Consider the following 15,905-nt stretch of genomic DNA (forward strand, 5'->3'; position numbering starts at 1 on the left):
TTACCTGACATTATTACATGCAGCCTTAGTTTGGCAGTGAGAGTAGAACAACCTGTAGACAAGGATGCGTTTTGTTTCCACACTAAGATACATTTTCATTAAAAATACATTTCAGATTACACATGCCAGATAGTCAGAAAGGGCTGTTTTCCTGTCACTTTGGGGCTGCCGGGAAGAGCTCGGGGCGTTTTTAGAAGAGGTTTCAACACCTCCCTTCACTCGCAGTTTAAATCCAGAGGGTAAACCCTCGGAGAGGTGTCAGTGTCCTGTGCGAAGGAACAGAGACGCAGCGATGGAATTTCTCTCTGTGTTTGTCTCCGCTTTTCTGGTCTGTGCTGCCAGTGCCGGTATTCCTCATGATGGAATACACTGGACATACACAGGTAGGCTGTTCGATTTCAGCATCATTTCTGAAGTACATTTTCTTTCACCCTAAAGAAAACCCTACGAGTGTTGGGTGCGTAAAAGTTGCGCGACAGCCTAGCCAATGCGTATTTGTTTTGGTAGGGCTATGTAACAAGACAAAGAGGTAGCAAATTAATTGCACTTTTTTCCAAGTTGTTTAAAATTACTTTAGGCTATTATCATGATCATTAGCCGACATTCAACCCATTCATTTGGCCGCCGGGTCTTTTGGATGACGCGGAATGCATTTGCCAAATACCTGGGAAAACCGCTGCCAGCCTCTGGTTACATCAAGAGTTTGTGAAGGGAGTCAGAGGAGCAAATTATCAGACGCTTCCAGCGCGGCTGTAGTAAATACTTTGGGATTGAATGCAATAGAAAAATAGACATCAGGCGCAACAATCCAGTTGAACGAGTCCTGTGCGTGCCAGGACCAACCCACAACCTGTAACCTGCTTTGAATCTTCCACAAACAAGGGCTAATATACACAGTAGAAAAAAAGGATCGCCCCTCACATACATTTATCACAGTCCAGTGGCCTAAGTGGGGGGTTTCTACAACGTGATAATAGCTTTTTGCTCTTAATTTTCTTGGCACAGAGGGAGCTTTGGACCAGATGCACTGGCCAACCAAGTACCCTGCCTGCGGCGGCAAGAAGCAGTCCCCAATTGATATCCAGCGGCGCAGCGTGAGACACAACCCAGACATGTTGCAGCTGGAGCTCAGCGGATATGATACCCAGAGAGGGAATTTCCTCATGTCGAACAACGGGCACTCTGGTAAGACTCTCTGGTCAAAGGACTATACCACTGAACTACGAACCAGGCCCGGTGCAGAAGAATTTCACGTTATTGAAGGTTCCTTTTTCTGCCCTTCAGGCAGCCACAAACTTCTGTATGATATATATAGGACGTTCTTAAAACTTCCTTGAGTTGGAGTTGAGTAATCCATCGCAGTGATCATCAGCTCTGCACAATTGTCTTCATTGTTGCATGCTGTCGATTTGCCTTGAGAAGTCTACACTGCATTACTTCACAAAAAAAGTAACTTAGAAAAAAATGAATGTATACTTTATGTTCATTGTGGTGGATTACACAAATCAAACAAGAGTCTGTCATTCCATTATCACGTTATATAGAAATAAATGGAAACCAATGGCTGCCTGGAAGATGGTAAAAGTATTTGTGATTGGTCTGGCACCTCGTTTGTGTTTTCTTTGATAAAACACCTAAACATCACATCTTTATATTTCCATCAGTTCAAATCGACCTGCCTCCCACTATGATGATCACCAAAGGCCTCCCAGGAAAATATACAGCTGTCCAGATGCACCTGCACTGGGGCGGCTGGGACCTGGAGGCCAGCGGAGCCGAACACACCATAGACGGCATCCGCTACATGGCAGAGGTTGGCTTTAAAAAAAAAAATAAAAAAGACTGAATTTGAAGATTTTAAAATGAGAGTTTGCCTCGAGAGACAAAGACAAGGTAGAAACCAGCTATGCTACACAAGCTGGTGCACCGCTGCAGTGATGACAGGCCTTAGATTCACAATGCAAACATCCTGCTGACATTAAAGCCCGTACTCAAGCAAAGTGATGTGGTTTCGCATATACAGACCTGTGCAGCTATTAAATGCTGAAGTGAACATGAGTTACAAGAAAACTGCATTTGTACAGAAATGATTACACTGCCTCAGTTAAGTCCCCACACAGTAGAACAATGAATCATGATAACAGATCGTGAAAGTATGTATTGCCTAGATTGCATCTTGTTCATATGAAAATCGAATCTACATTTTAAACATCTTTTAATTTGTAAATTAATCCTCGCCCTCTTCTCTGATTTCATTTCTGAGCCGCCTACATGCAATTCAATCTGTCAGAGGATTTTGTTTTCTACTGAATATGTTCCGGCTAATGTACAGTATCTCTTTGCTGCCTGTAAACCAGCCTTAATTTGCTTGTTCTTTGATTTAAGATGTGACTGAATTTAAAGTTAGTCAACATTTGTATTTTTGTTAGATGCTTCTAAGCAAAGAGTTTTTCATTTGAATAGCAGGTGGCATATAACCCGTTCTGCATTGTCTTCCAGCTCCATGTTGTCCATTACAATTCTGACAAGTACAAGAGCTTTACTGAAGCAAGAGATAAGCCAGATGGGCTGGCAGTACTCGCCTTTTTCTATGATGTACGTAAGCCACAAATACTTTTGTTCCCCTTCCGCTATGTTCTTCTTTGTCTGACCACCAGAACGTCAACATCTACGTCGAACACTAACACTATTTCAGATAAATGACCATCGGTTTTTCAACAGGAACTTTAGAAAATGAAAAAAGTCTGTGTAATGAAAAATGATCATTTGCCAAACAAAGCAGTGTCCTTTGAAGTGTGTGCTACTTTGTTTCAGTCATCCTGCCTGGTTAAGGGCTCTATTGAGTATTCAGCATGCATGCCAACATATTGAATGAGTGCTTGTTTCCAGAGGAATGCTCTGGATCTCAAGCGGTCAGCGGCTCTCAGCAGTGAGAGGCCATGGCTGCAGCGGTACCACTGCTGGCATCCTCTGTGAATGTAGCACAGGGCTAGTGCTATTTGGAAAAACTCATCTAATAACAAATGATTCAGATTCATTGAGGTGGAACTTTAAAGGAAAATTCTGGGTTATTTTAACTTGGGTGTTTGAGTGGATGCTGTGGCCATCCCTCCCAATGCAGTAACATCGCTAAAAAGAAGTCTAACAGGAGAAAAAAATGCAAGCAGTCAGATGATCAGACGGGAAATAGCATATTTGGAAGGGAAAATAAAGGTGAGCTTTAAAATGATTGCCCAAACTGTCCATTATAAAGATCCATCACAGTTTACAAACTGACCTTCTGTTTGAACATTAACCTGTCGCACCACACACTGTTTTTCTGAGCAATGAGAGATTATTACCAGCATCTAATGTGTGCTCACTTTTGGTATTTACTCCCAAATTAGGTGGTTCAGATAATCTATCTGAATTTTTGGCTGTTTAAATCCTGTCTGATCACCTGACTACTCATGTTTCTTGCCCTGTCTGACTTTGTCGTAGCCATGTCGCTATGATCTCAGATCTTACACATTACTTTGGTGAATGCAGTGTTATCACTACATATAGTAACAATGGCCGCACCTATGTAAATAAGACTCATGTTATAATGAATAGTAATAATCCTTTAAAGCTAAAAGCTGAGTTCAGGGTTCAATTTAAATTCTTCTGTTTTGGATGAGCCTTTAAGCTTTAAGTTTGACACAACTTTGCTTCATTTCCAGGATGGGCATTTCGAGAACACTTACTACAGTGATTTTATCTCCAACCTGGACAAAATCAAGTATGCAGGTGAGTTTCGGCTGCACCACACAGGAATTTAAGGGGCCCCATGGAGTTTTCTTGTAAGAAAACAAAAGTTATGTTCATATTTAGTGTTAATCACCAAAAGTCACTATGTGTATTCCTTCCTCAAAAAACATTTGCAAAGCCAATTTCTCAAACATTTTAAAATCTAGATTGTTCAATTCTGTGTTTTTTTTTTTTTACTGGAGTCTTCTTCTATTCTATATTTTATTGTGCATTGCTGCGAATCTTGGTGCGTTATGGTATCTGTAGATCTGTGGAATAGTGCAACCACTCATGTGCATGTACCATCAAAATGGCGAACCGCTCGTTAGAATAAAAATAGAAAATGCTCCATAGCGCCACTAGTGGCCAAAAACTCCACAGGACGACTTTAGCTGACCTTGAATTGAGTCACATAATGTGACTCTCCTGTGACCCTAACAGAACAGTCCATGAACATATCGAGTATCAATGTGCGCTCGATGCTCCCCGAGAACCTCAACCATTTCTTCAGATACCAGGGCTCCCTCACCACTCCACCTTGCTACGAGAGCATCCTCTGGACTGTGTTCGATACACCCATCACTCTTTCACATAACCAGGTACGGCAGACAGAAGGTGCTTTGCTCCGGAACTGAGAACATTTGAAAATGTGTCTGTAAAATCAGCTAATACAGCTAATAAAAAAGTTAAACTTGCCACTTTTTAGTCATGTTTGGAACCAGCCTGTCAATTTGAAAGACACAGGCTTATTTAGATTATTATCTCATCTTATGTCATAAGTTTCTCTTCTTCTCTGTGGTGTTCAGATCAGGAAACTGGAGAGTACTCTGATGGACAAGGACAACAAGACCTTGTGGAATGACTATCGCATCGCTCAGCCTCTCAACGGCCGTGTGGTAGAGTCTTCTTTCCTCCCACGCCTTGGGAAAGGAAGTATGTGGCGTGTTGTAACAGTGTGATTACACAACAGGGAAATATAATTTATTTCACAGAATTTATGTGGGGCCTGAGTAATCCATCAAGGCCTGAGTCTAATCCTTAACATTTTCATTCACCTTTTGTATTTTTTTAGCATTTTGTCGGCAAGATGAAATTGAATCCAGGCTCCTGAGGATCGAGGGTCTTATAACTTCCCTTGGAAAGCACATGCATTCAGGTAGGTGAGCTGTTAGTCATAAAAACGACTAAAGATGGCTAAATGTGTCATGAAAGCTCTCATATATCTCACTTTTCCTTACTTATTCCTTCTAGGCGGACACCGCCACTCAAGGCCTTCCAGATATGGTGAGCGCTGCGTTTTTATCCTGACTGAATTTGATATTTAACTGTTGTTTTCAAACGTGGATCTATGAAGATGGCAGATGGATATTTCTCGCTCCGCAGCCTGATTCTGGCTTTTCTGTCTTCCTCAGACCCTCGCGCTCTGTTTCCTCTAGTGCTCAACTTTGAGGAGAAAAATTTTGGTAGTTATGCTTTGGCTCACCTCAGCCATCGTATGGACCTCGACTCCTTCACTGTCTGCATGCATGTCCTGCCTCAGATTGAGGGCATCCACACCATCATCTCCTACTCCAGCAATGGCAACGACAATGAGCTGATGATCTCCATTGATGAAGAAAGGGGTGCCAGAGAAGTGGGCCTCTGGATTGGCAATGAGTTCGTCAATCTGCCTCACAACTTCAGGTCCCACGACTGGGCCAACTACTGCATCACCTGGTCGTCCCACACCGGTGGCGCGGAGCTGTGGATCAATGGCATGGTGGGGGAGCAGCGGTACCTGAAAAGTGGTTACATAGTCAGCCCTGGTGGCATGTTCATCCTGGGCAAAGACCAGGATGGACTGCTGGGCATCTCTAACGCAGACGCCTTTGTGGGTAAGATGACTGATGTCAACGTGTGGGACTATGTTCTGACCACAGCAGATATCCGGGACCAGATGTCATGCGAGAGGAACGGCACTGCGGTGGGAAATGTGTTCAGCTGGGGAGCCACTGGACTTAGTCTGTATGGAGGAGTGCAGCTGGACAGTCAGTACAGATGCTCCTGAAAAGGCTCAGCTGCCTCTGTTTCTATGAGCTTTAAAAATGTTGCAATAAACCAAAATATCACTGCTGATGGTGGCGATTTAACATGGTAATGGCATAATTGATGAAGGAAAAAAAAGTCTTTCAGGCACCTGTAAGTCAATATTTAATTCAAACTATACTTCATAGCTTCAGCTGTGTATTGTACTCATATCTTTGCATCATCAATAAAGGCTTACAAGTGACTTGTTGATTTGTGTAATGACACAAGCACCTCTTCACATAAACTATACAACTAAAGCGACTCTGTAAAGATTGCTTGTAAAAATAAAAAACAGAGGCTAAATCAAAACATTTTTGCGTGTATTACAACCCCCCCAAAGTGAAGACTTCCTCTACCCTGCATGCCCTCATTTTTTTTCAGAAGGCTGTGACCTTCGTTGCATCCGCCAGGCGTTCTTTGATCTCTTTCAGTGGCAGATCACCGTCACCCAGTCTAATCTCTACTTTGTTCCTCTTGGCAAACATCTGGCAGATCTCCAGGAAGGTCTTGTTTTTGGTCTCTGGGACCACCAGCCAGATGTAGATCAACGTGACCAGACAGATGAAGGAAAAAATGATGAAGCTGTAAGGGCCCAGGCCTCTCTGGAGGGAGAAGGAGGACAGGAAATGTGTTAAGCATGTACTGAAGATGAAACCTAAATACACTCAGTTGTAAGTTTATTTGGTACATTTAGCTAAAACTAATGCAGCCTGATACAAGTGTCCTGAAATAAATCCTCCTTCATGAAGATTATAATGTTCAGTTTTTATTGAAACTGTTTCAGAGAGGTGCTGATTCAATTTTATGGTCATTCTGGAGGCTGCAGTTTGTGGTGCTGTTGAATTGTAATGCATTATACGCCCAGGTGTTCTTATCGTTTTGTCCATCCCGTTTATTTCAATGAGGGTAGACTAAATAACAAAAACAGCTCTCTGTATAATGCAATTCAGTTCAACAACACTATAAACTACATGATTCTACTACATGAAGCTACTACAAATGATCATAGTTGAATCAACACATCTCTGACACAAATTCAATGAAACTGAACATTATAACGTTCATGAAGGGAGCATTCATTGCAGGCCTGCTGTATTAGTTTTATCTAGGTTTACCTGATAGACTGCAACTGAGTGTATGTTGACCAGAAACAGCTGGTTGGACATAAACAGAAGTAGTGAGGTGACGTGATTTGCTGGATTGGAACAGTCTGTTTTGGTTTCTGTTACTCAGACACAGTCCTCCCGTGTTTGCTCACTGGTCTGAAGATGGAGATTTGAGAGGAAGTAAACGAGACAAGCATATTGTTTGTGTTCATCTCTAAGATGGCGTCACTCAGTACATTAGAAGAGACACAATGACATAATTGCTCCCAAACGGGCAGGTGATATTCTTGCTGGAAGAAAGATTTGCGGTGAGCACAGAGAAACTTAAAACGGCCAAACACACATCATTCAACACAATGAAGATCAAACATCCAAGTGAAGCGACAATAACTAAAACACATATTTGAATGCAGTGAGACTGGAAAACCGTAAAGTCCATCTCACCTTTGTAATGTGCTTACAAAAATGGCACCTCTGAAAATATTGATGACAAAAAAAAAAAAAAAAAAACAATCGCTCTGTGGGTTAAAAATTAGGTGGGCTATGAAGAGTTTTCCCAGTTTGGTTCTTAGGCTTGAATTGGTTCCTTTCCTCTCCTCCCTAACGCCCTACCATCCCGCCCCCTATTTAAACTTCTCTCGCTGATAGAACATCATTTATTTTGCATTGCCAATTTTGTATTTTCCAAATTTGGAACCCAAAGGCAGAGTTAGATATTTTATGAAATACACTTATTGGCTGTCTTGCTGAGAGTTAGATGACGAGATGGATACCACTCTCACATCTGTCCATTCAATATATGGAGCTACAGCTGGTTAGTTTAGCTTAGCATAGAGACTGGAAAGAGGGGGAGAGAGCTAGTCTTACTCTGTCCAAAAGAAACCAAACCTGCCCTCCAGCACCTCTAACTATTATGTGTATTTTCATTTTTATTTATACACATATTATGCGTTGTTTGTGTAATCCATACATATATCGAAGTATAAAAACAACAGTGTTTGGTTTTACAGTGAGGTTATGTGCCGGACTATGTCTCGGCTGGGAGCGGTGAGTCCCTATAGTTTTGGCTGGTTGCCTGACAACCTCACAGTGATGACGAGACAAAACAGGAAGTATTGATGATAGTGGTATCGATGTTCCCGCTTAACTCTTGGCAAAAAAGCGAATTGGTGTATTTTCCAAAATGCTAAAGTCTTGCTTTAAGGTACATGTTTTTCTCATTTTAAACGTGTTTATTATCAATTATTGATGGTGTGTTTGTCTCAGGCGTTTGTGATTTGTCTACTTTTTGACTGGTTGTTGCAGCCTGTGGCTCTATATAGTGTACATAGTAATACGTTGGTTTATTTTGGGAGTTTGATGCCTGACAAAGATCTATGACCAAAACGTTGCATTTCCAGCTATAACAGTGTTATGGAATTCAAACTTTCTTTTGTTGGGTTAAATCAAAAGTTACACACAGTACATTTCATACTGAAGTAAAGTAATTCAAAACAAAGTATGAATGGTCACATTACAGGAAGGATTTGGTGAAATTTAGTGAATTGCCTTGCTGGTTACACCTAAAACATCTGTAACTAATTACATTTGGAAAATAATAAACTTTTGCTCCCTCAGTGTAAGAGTTCCTAGAAATGATGTAACAGACCTCTAGGAAGGGGAAGACGAGGCCGACAGTGAAGTTGGAGAGCCAGTGGACGGATCCTGCGACCATGAAAGCAGCGGGCCTGGCGGACTGCCTGAACATCTCAGTGGTCACAACATAAGGAATGGGACCTGCAGAGCACAGATGCGGTCAACCACAACCAAAACACTCAAGACACACCACCACTCTTCAGGCTCGCTGTGAGGGCGCTCATGTCTCAAACAACTCAGTGCAGATTTACATCATGTATCATTACATGTCTGGTCACATCCAAACAACACTTGAGCTAATGGAGGACCCTGTTGTAATCAGTGTGGGCGTAAATAACCACCGGCGGGGTCAGACTTACTGGGTCCTATGGCATGTCCTATGACGTAGATGATGACACAGGTGATGCTGATGTAGGGCATCCAAGTCACGCTCTCCTGTCGACACAAACTAGCAGCTGTCGTTATCGTTAACCAGTTGTATTGATGCTTTCAAACAGGAACAAATATGTAACAAAATCTCCTTAATAGCTGCCCTGTGAGTGGATGCTTAAAGGGGTGTGTTCTCTATTCTTTTCTTTAAATTGTGCTTTTACTGCTGTTGGAAGTCATGTCTGCCTGAAAACGTTGGATCCAGGTGAGATTACAGGGTTTCAGGCAGGCAGCACTGGTTTTGTGGTTCTGTCTAATGGTCAGTGTCTCTCATACTTTAGAGCTGGGTGACTGTTTTTGTATCCCACAGTTCTCATGAACCCAGCACATACAGATGTCACGTCGTCATTTTATTTTCCAGACCAAGCTCTAAGTGTATAATATAGCCTATAAAAATTACAGTGACGTACGCTGTAGCACAGTGACACATTTTCTGTTGTTTTGTGCTCCAGCTCCCTGAAAATGACTGAAACAGTGACGACGAGGTTAGAGTGCTGACTTTAACTTTTAAAGAGTGGGTTCTTTCTGTCACAGTGCCAGGTAACTCATAACCCTTTGTTCACATTTTCTGCTCTATTGCCAGTCGGCCATCCTGCCATTTTTTTCCCATGTTCTGTAGTAGTCCTCAGTGTGTTCCCGCCTTCCACCATCACCTGATCTCCACACATACCTGCACACCTGCTCCCAGCTCGCTCACCAGCTCCCACATATATCTTCCTACCCCTTATGCTGCATTCATGTCATATCAGAGATATTGTATTTACAAGTTTTGGACTTGTAAGTAGCATTTGTGTCGAGATCAAAGTTGTTTTTACGATTGAGAAAAAAATCCAACTTGACACTTAATAAAATGGAAGTGCCTGAAAACCAAACAAATATGGACGCCTCACACCAGCCAGAGACCATCCTTGAATGCAAGTAAACCCAAATGTAATGGATATGTTGTTAAATTGTCAATGTGCAGAGATTTAATCCTCATATGACCAACTCTGTAATTATACAAAATATTTTTCCAATCTCTATAGTGGTGCTCTGTATTGTCTATGTCATAATCATAACATTACATCATCCCTGTCCTGTTACGCTGCCTGCCTTCGATTTGCCTGCCTGTTTGCTTCTGCCTTTTTGGTCATGTCAGCATGTTGCTGCACCTCTTTTTTTTTTGAGAAAACTTTTTTTTACCAAATACACTTTGGTTTTACTTAACCTGTTCTTCCTGTGAGTCCACACCCCCTGTTGCCAATCTGTTACACACCCAAATCACAAAAAGGTCATCAGAGGACAGAAAACGTTAAAAAAAAAAAGAAAAAAAACTCTTTTCAATGCTCTTTAGGGGTGTTTGAGGGTGTTTTTATCCATATTGAATGAACACTATAGGACTCATAAAGCCTCCCCCTTGATATTAAGACAATGTGGAAAAACAATTATCCCAAACATACAAACATGACACCCCAGGAGTTTTACGGCCTGGACTTTCCAAATCAGTCTTATGAAATCAATACAACTGATCATGTTGAGTCTTCTAGACTGAAGGCAGAACGCCCCTTACACAAACAGGAAGTGAAGATAGCCACAGTTTAGGCCTGGCAGAACATCAAACTAATACAGATTGACCTGGTGGTCCATGGATTGCAGACTTTCAACCGTTCATGAGATACTTTGGATTTATTTAAGTTTATTATCATTTTGGTCCCCTAAAATTGTGGTATCATGTATAAAAATTTTTCATTTAATGTGGATTTAAACACCTTCAATTCAAAGCTGAAAGTCCCTACTTTGATCTCATAGTCTTTGTGTCATTGAAAACAAGCCATGTGCTAGAGAACCGAGCACTGTCCTTGCCTCGATTTACAGACTGCACTCTATATTCCCAACTTTTTCACTGTACTGATCAATGTTGTATTATTAAAAAAACAAACAAACATGTAATAAATCTCTCTTACAAATCTCCTGTGACTCAGCCTCCACAACAAATCTCCCGACCTCAGTTGCCGAGAACCTCTGACATAAAACAGATTTTTTTTTTTTTGTTGGTACACTGACCCACTAGAGGGCAGCAGAGTAACGTGTTGGAGGTGTGAGTCGCACTGAAGCTGACACTGTCACGGTACCTGGATGTTGAGAGCGACTGTCAGCAGCACACAGGCAACACAGCAGGTCCCAAAACCACAGAGGAGGAGCAGCCGCCGTCCTGAGGCCTCCACGATGAAGACCTGGTGAGACACATTTCCTGGTAAGAACTATTGTCTCCTGCTGAAATGATCGACTTGAGACTTCACCTCCTGCCCTCAGATGTTTCACCCTTTTAGCTTTTTCGAACTTTCAGTGAACAGGGTACCTACAGCAGCTATGGTCATGAAGACGTTCACTGCCCCTGTTCCCACGGTGACGTACTGGATGTCATTCTGCTTGACCCCTGCATTGGCATATATGTTGTCTGCATAGTAGTAGATCTGAGGAGGGAGAGATGAATGCATTGTTATGGTTAAAGAATGAGCAACTAGTTGGAGAACTGAGTGAATACAGGAGGAGGAGGATGTAACAGTACTGTAGTTGAAAATGACTGAATTCAAAGCACTGAATGACTATTTTATCTGCTGCTAGAAGACTAAGCTGTTGTTCAAACGACACGCTAATCCAGTGTTAAATCTGCAGCAGAGGTAGTGTGGGCATCAGGGGGTTAGGGACAGGGATGAGGACAACTGGACAGGCAAGTCTCACCGCATTGACCCCCGACAGCTGCTGGCCCATGTTCATGATGACGATGGAGACCAGCTGCCAGCGGAGAGAGCGCTGGGACAGCAGGGTGAGCACAGACAGGCGGCCCTCGGCCCTCTCCGACTGGTCCTCCAGACGCATCTCCGACAGCTCTGCATCCACGTCTTCCCAGCCACGCAGACGCTGTAGCGCTGAGGCCGACAGAACATGCAGACTGCCATTAACTCACAGTTTCCGTTGCTGGTTTTTATTCACCAGCTTCTCCCTCCGTCTCTTCGCCGTCTGAAGGAGCATTTTGCATTTTTGCATTTTTCACCTTTCCTTGCCGTCTTCTCATCACCTCTCTGGATGACCATGTACCTGGGGCTCTCTGGGAAGAAGGGCAGCAGCAGGAGCTCGATCAGGGCAGGAATACCAGTCAAACCCAGCATGAGAGGCCAACCTGGATACAGAGGGAACAGACACTTATTTTACCAAAAAGCTGAGTCTCCCAAACCATCATCTAAGGATGTCCTTCTACAACAACTAACCAATAAGGGATGAGTTTATTACTATGGCAGTCAGTACCTGTGCTGTTGCCCAGTATGTTTCTGATGCCCAGCACTTGTGCACTGAGGATGCCAATGGTGATAAAGAGCTGCGGTATGATGCCAAGGGCTCCTCTCAGGTTTTTGGGAGAAAGCTCACCCAGATACATGGGCACCACATTGGAAGACAGACCTGCAGACAGGAAAAGATGGATGAATGAAATCAAACAACTCCTACCTCGGCCTAATCCACGTACATGCCTTGCGGAGCTGAAAATACAGTGTCTGACCTGCACAGATGCCCACTATAAACCTAGCCACAATGATGATCTCATAAGACTTGGCAATCTCGCTGACCCCCATCATCACAGCAGGGACGATGGAGAAGATGTTGTTGAAGAGGAGGGTGCCCTTCCTGTCATCGGGATCAGTGCATTTAAAGTCACATTAGACAAACAAGAATACAGTATCGTATCTACTCTCAGATGGGGCCTAACATTCAGTATTACCTCCCTAGTTTGTTGACCAGAGGAGCCACCATCAGAGAGCCAAAGAAGCCTCCTAGCGGGTACATGGACACAGACAGAGACCAGAGCAGAGTCAAGAAACTCTCCTCCATCGGCCTACCGTAACGCTCCAGGTAGGTGGTATTATAGAACTGCTGCATGAACTAAAGAGAGCAGAGCAATACTGGTATTAACACATCATCACATCACTGACACTGGCCTAGGTATAACTTTGAGTCACAGTAAAGCTTTTGTTTCTCTGCTCAGGTTACCGGTGATGGAGAGTTGATCACAGCGACATTGTAGCCATACTGGAAGGATGAACCAAATGCAGATATGAGGGTTGCCAGTGCCAGGACTGCAGTTAATCTCTGTCGGGGGACAACAGCGCTCTATGTGAAACCTCTCTCCACTGTTTGTTCACTGTCAGAGAACAGACAAAACAAGACTTGAAATGTGATCGCGGTGACAATCACACCTGCACTCTAACTCACCCCTCTCCTCTCCACAGGCTTTCCCCATTCCTCAGTCTCCGCCATGGTTGTGTTTGGACTTGTTGTCACTTTCAGCAGTAACAACAGCGCACTGTTATAACTGTACCACTGGATTCTGCGTGCCCTTTGGACACGAGATCAGAGAGCGTAGCAGATGTTTACGACTTGGCTTCAGTTATCGTTCCCATGTTGCTGACTGTGCTCTCAGGTTCAGGAAGTTTTGTAATGCAATGCAGTCCAGATATTAATTCTGCCCTGGGCTGAGTGTTGATATTCGGCCATTTTATTACACTGCACCTTCAGCTCAATTGGTTCAATTGATGAGATCTACAGCTGTCATTAAAGTCTGGAGTTATGTTATCATCAAAATGATAAAGTCAGAGGAGCATCTTTATTGCTTATCCACCGGCAGGCCGGATTAGAGAAGAGGTTTTATTACAAAATGATGACACAATGCCGAAGTCACAAACAGCTGGCAAAGCCTTCAGTGTTGATCCTTGTAGAATTTGAAGGATTTATCTGTTCTCACACTGAAGAAAAGTCCTCTCACACACACAGAATAATTTTCCGCAGAAACACCACAGCTGCGAATCTCTTCTTATGCTTGCTTTGTCTTCAATTTTTCATGTGCTGCATTGCCTCTTATCTCTAAAGCTGAGTCCATTTGTCAGTGCTATGGCCCTCGGGCTGTTTGCTCTTAAAGCTGGATGTTATTGGCTTCGGGGACACCTCACTGCAAAAACAAGGCTAAAGTGTATGTCTGTGAGTATATAATGCTGTTGTCAAAATTAAATATTTAATATTCAGAACTACTGTATACTGTATATATATATTTATATATTCATACAGTTAACTAAAATATGGTTTGGTTTGATTTTTAAAAAAAAATAATTATAAGACCCAACAGATGTTATCTACATATGAATCGTGCTTTTATATACTTATATAACAGCTCGTTAACAGAAAAATCTTTCCATCAACGTTATAAATTAAATTATTTATATCCAGTAGAATGTTTCATCAAAAGTTTCTTATCACAGCATTTTGAATGTCACATAATGGTTTTCTTTCATGATAGGATGTCATATATTTAGTTGACTGTTTGTTGTTGAGATTGCCTCTGTTTGCTGCTTATTATAACTGTAATATTTCTTCATGTCAGACAGTGAACGTCTGTGTCTATCGGGTACAAACGATGGAAATAAGTCTTTGACTTTATTGTTCAACCCCTGACAAAATCTGATATGTTGTATTTTAAAAATATATCGGAGTGTTGTCAGTAATACTGAACCTAAAAAGCATGGCTTTAGATTTGGAAAGCTGCAAAAAAAAAATAATTTTTAATCCAGTTGAATACATGATGTATGAAAGAGAGTGAAATCCCATCTGGCAGTGCTTTGCTGAATTTTTTTCAGTGCTTTGCTGTTTTTACTACATTTGGCAGTAAAATTAACTTTGGCTACGAGGAGGCGTAAAATCTTGACTTTTGGTCCAAATGACGGAGCCAATTTGCAGGATCCCTCATTAGGATAATGCACTTAAAGTCACAGTGAGATTATCACATTGTTTCCTTTTTGCACACCCTGCCACACCATACACCTACAGTACTTTTGTAAAAAGACATTGATTAGTCAAACAAGACTGAGACAGGGTCATACTAAATTGATTTCAGTGTTGCATCTCACGGGAAAGCCTCCAAAAGGGAACTGGGACTTTTGCCATCAAAGGACAATATTCATTCAGAAACAGATATTATTACAGTGTTAACTGGGACAGAGGAATTTAAAACCAGAGTTGTTCTTACCTGGTCATCTCCTTGATTACCTCAATAGATTACATCTCCCCTCTTTTATAGCTTATGTGATGGAATCTTTAAATAAAATCTGAGGATGGAAATGGCTGGTGGAGTTCATGTTGTGGTTGCTAGCATCTCACCATTCAAAGAAGGAGAAGAAGAGAAACTTGTCACATGTAAAGTGCAAGTGGAAAGTGCAGTTTCACTGTGAATTTAATTATTCAACAAGACTCAAAGTCTCTGTGAGGCTGCACTGAGGTACAGCAGTGTCATTGTCAGCGCACTATGACAATGCTAACATTTTACTGCTAAGCGGGTATACTGTTGACCGTGTTCACTGTGATAGTTTAGCATTTTAGCATGCTAACCTTTGCTAATTGGCACCAAACACAAAGTACAACTGAGGCTGTTGGAATGGTCATCAGTTGTGACTGCATTTGGTCATGAACCACAGTAGTGGACAAATAAAAAAATTTGACGTGATGACGGTGCTTGAGGAAAAAGCTTTAATGGATCACCAAATCCATCCTGAGGGGGGCATTAAAAGAGTACCGATTTAGCATTGCTCTCCTATTGTTGGACTCACGGTGGACAGTTTGGAAAAAAGTTTTAAAATTTATGCAGCAGAACCTATTGTCTTTTGTTATTGCACACATGCTTCTTCCTTGTTTGTATCCGGTGCCTATAGTTTCCAACCATGCAGCTGAACTGCCAACAGGCACTATACAACTTTTTGCACATATACAGTGGTTCTGTCTGAGCCTGTACACAGACTTTGTTGAGAGTTTGAAGTTCCCTTTAATATGAGTAGCAAATGTCATTTACATCCATCCAATAGTTGTTGAGATACTGTAGTATTC

The 15,905-nt window shown here is 42.1% G+C and overlaps 2 protein-coding genes across 6 annotated transcripts; one reads left to right on the forward strand and one right to left on the reverse strand.

Moving 5' to 3' along the window:
• Positions 1-191: 191 nt before the first annotated feature.
• On the forward strand, positions 192-6,034 carry ca6 (carbonic anhydrase VI). Its single transcript, XM_040151973.1, has 10 exons — positions 192-383; positions 1,006-1,185; positions 1,665-1,813; positions 2,500-2,595; positions 3,702-3,768; positions 4,210-4,367; positions 4,575-4,701; positions 4,841-4,924; positions 5,020-5,052; positions 5,181-6,034. Exons 1-10 carry the CDS (start codon positions 293-295, stop codon positions 5,813-5,815), a joined length of 1,620 nt encoding a protein of 539 aa, XP_040007907.1. The 5' UTR covers positions 192-292; the 3' UTR covers positions 5,816-6,034.
• A 57-nt stretch (positions 6,035-6,091) lies between these two features.
• On the reverse strand, positions 6,092-15,206 carry LOC120803479 (solute carrier family 2, facilitated glucose transporter member 5-like). Of its 5 annotated transcripts, none has more exons than XM_040151968.1 (13): positions 15,055-15,206; positions 13,251-13,374; positions 13,029-13,127; positions 12,760-12,920; positions 12,541-12,665; positions 12,291-12,443; positions 12,040-12,165; positions 11,727-11,914; positions 11,348-11,458; positions 11,117-11,218; positions 8,936-9,011; positions 8,590-8,717; positions 6,092-6,437 (listed from the first exon to the last, which is right to left on the reverse strand). In XM_040151968.1, exons 1-13 carry the CDS (start codon positions 15,060-15,062, stop codon positions 6,213-6,215), a joined length of 1,626 nt encoding a protein of 541 aa, XP_040007902.1. In that variant the 5' UTR covers positions 15,063-15,206; the 3' UTR covers positions 6,092-6,212. The 5 variants fall into 5 exon arrangements, with proteins under 5 accessions (XP_040007902.1, XP_040007905.1, XP_040007904.1 ...); XM_040151969.1 differs by lacking the exon at positions 6,092-6,437 and adding an exon at positions 6,850-7,097; XM_040151971.1 differs by lacking the exon at positions 13,251-13,374.
• Positions 15,207-15,905: the final 699 nt, after the last annotated feature.

Source organism: Xiphias gladius, chromosome 18 (assembly GCF_016859285.1).
Source record: "Xiphias gladius isolate SHS-SW01 ecotype Sanya breed wild chromosome 18, ASM1685928v1, whole genome shotgun sequence".
NCBI lineage: Eukaryota > Metazoa > Chordata > Actinopteri > Istiophoriformes > Xiphiidae > Xiphias > Xiphias gladius.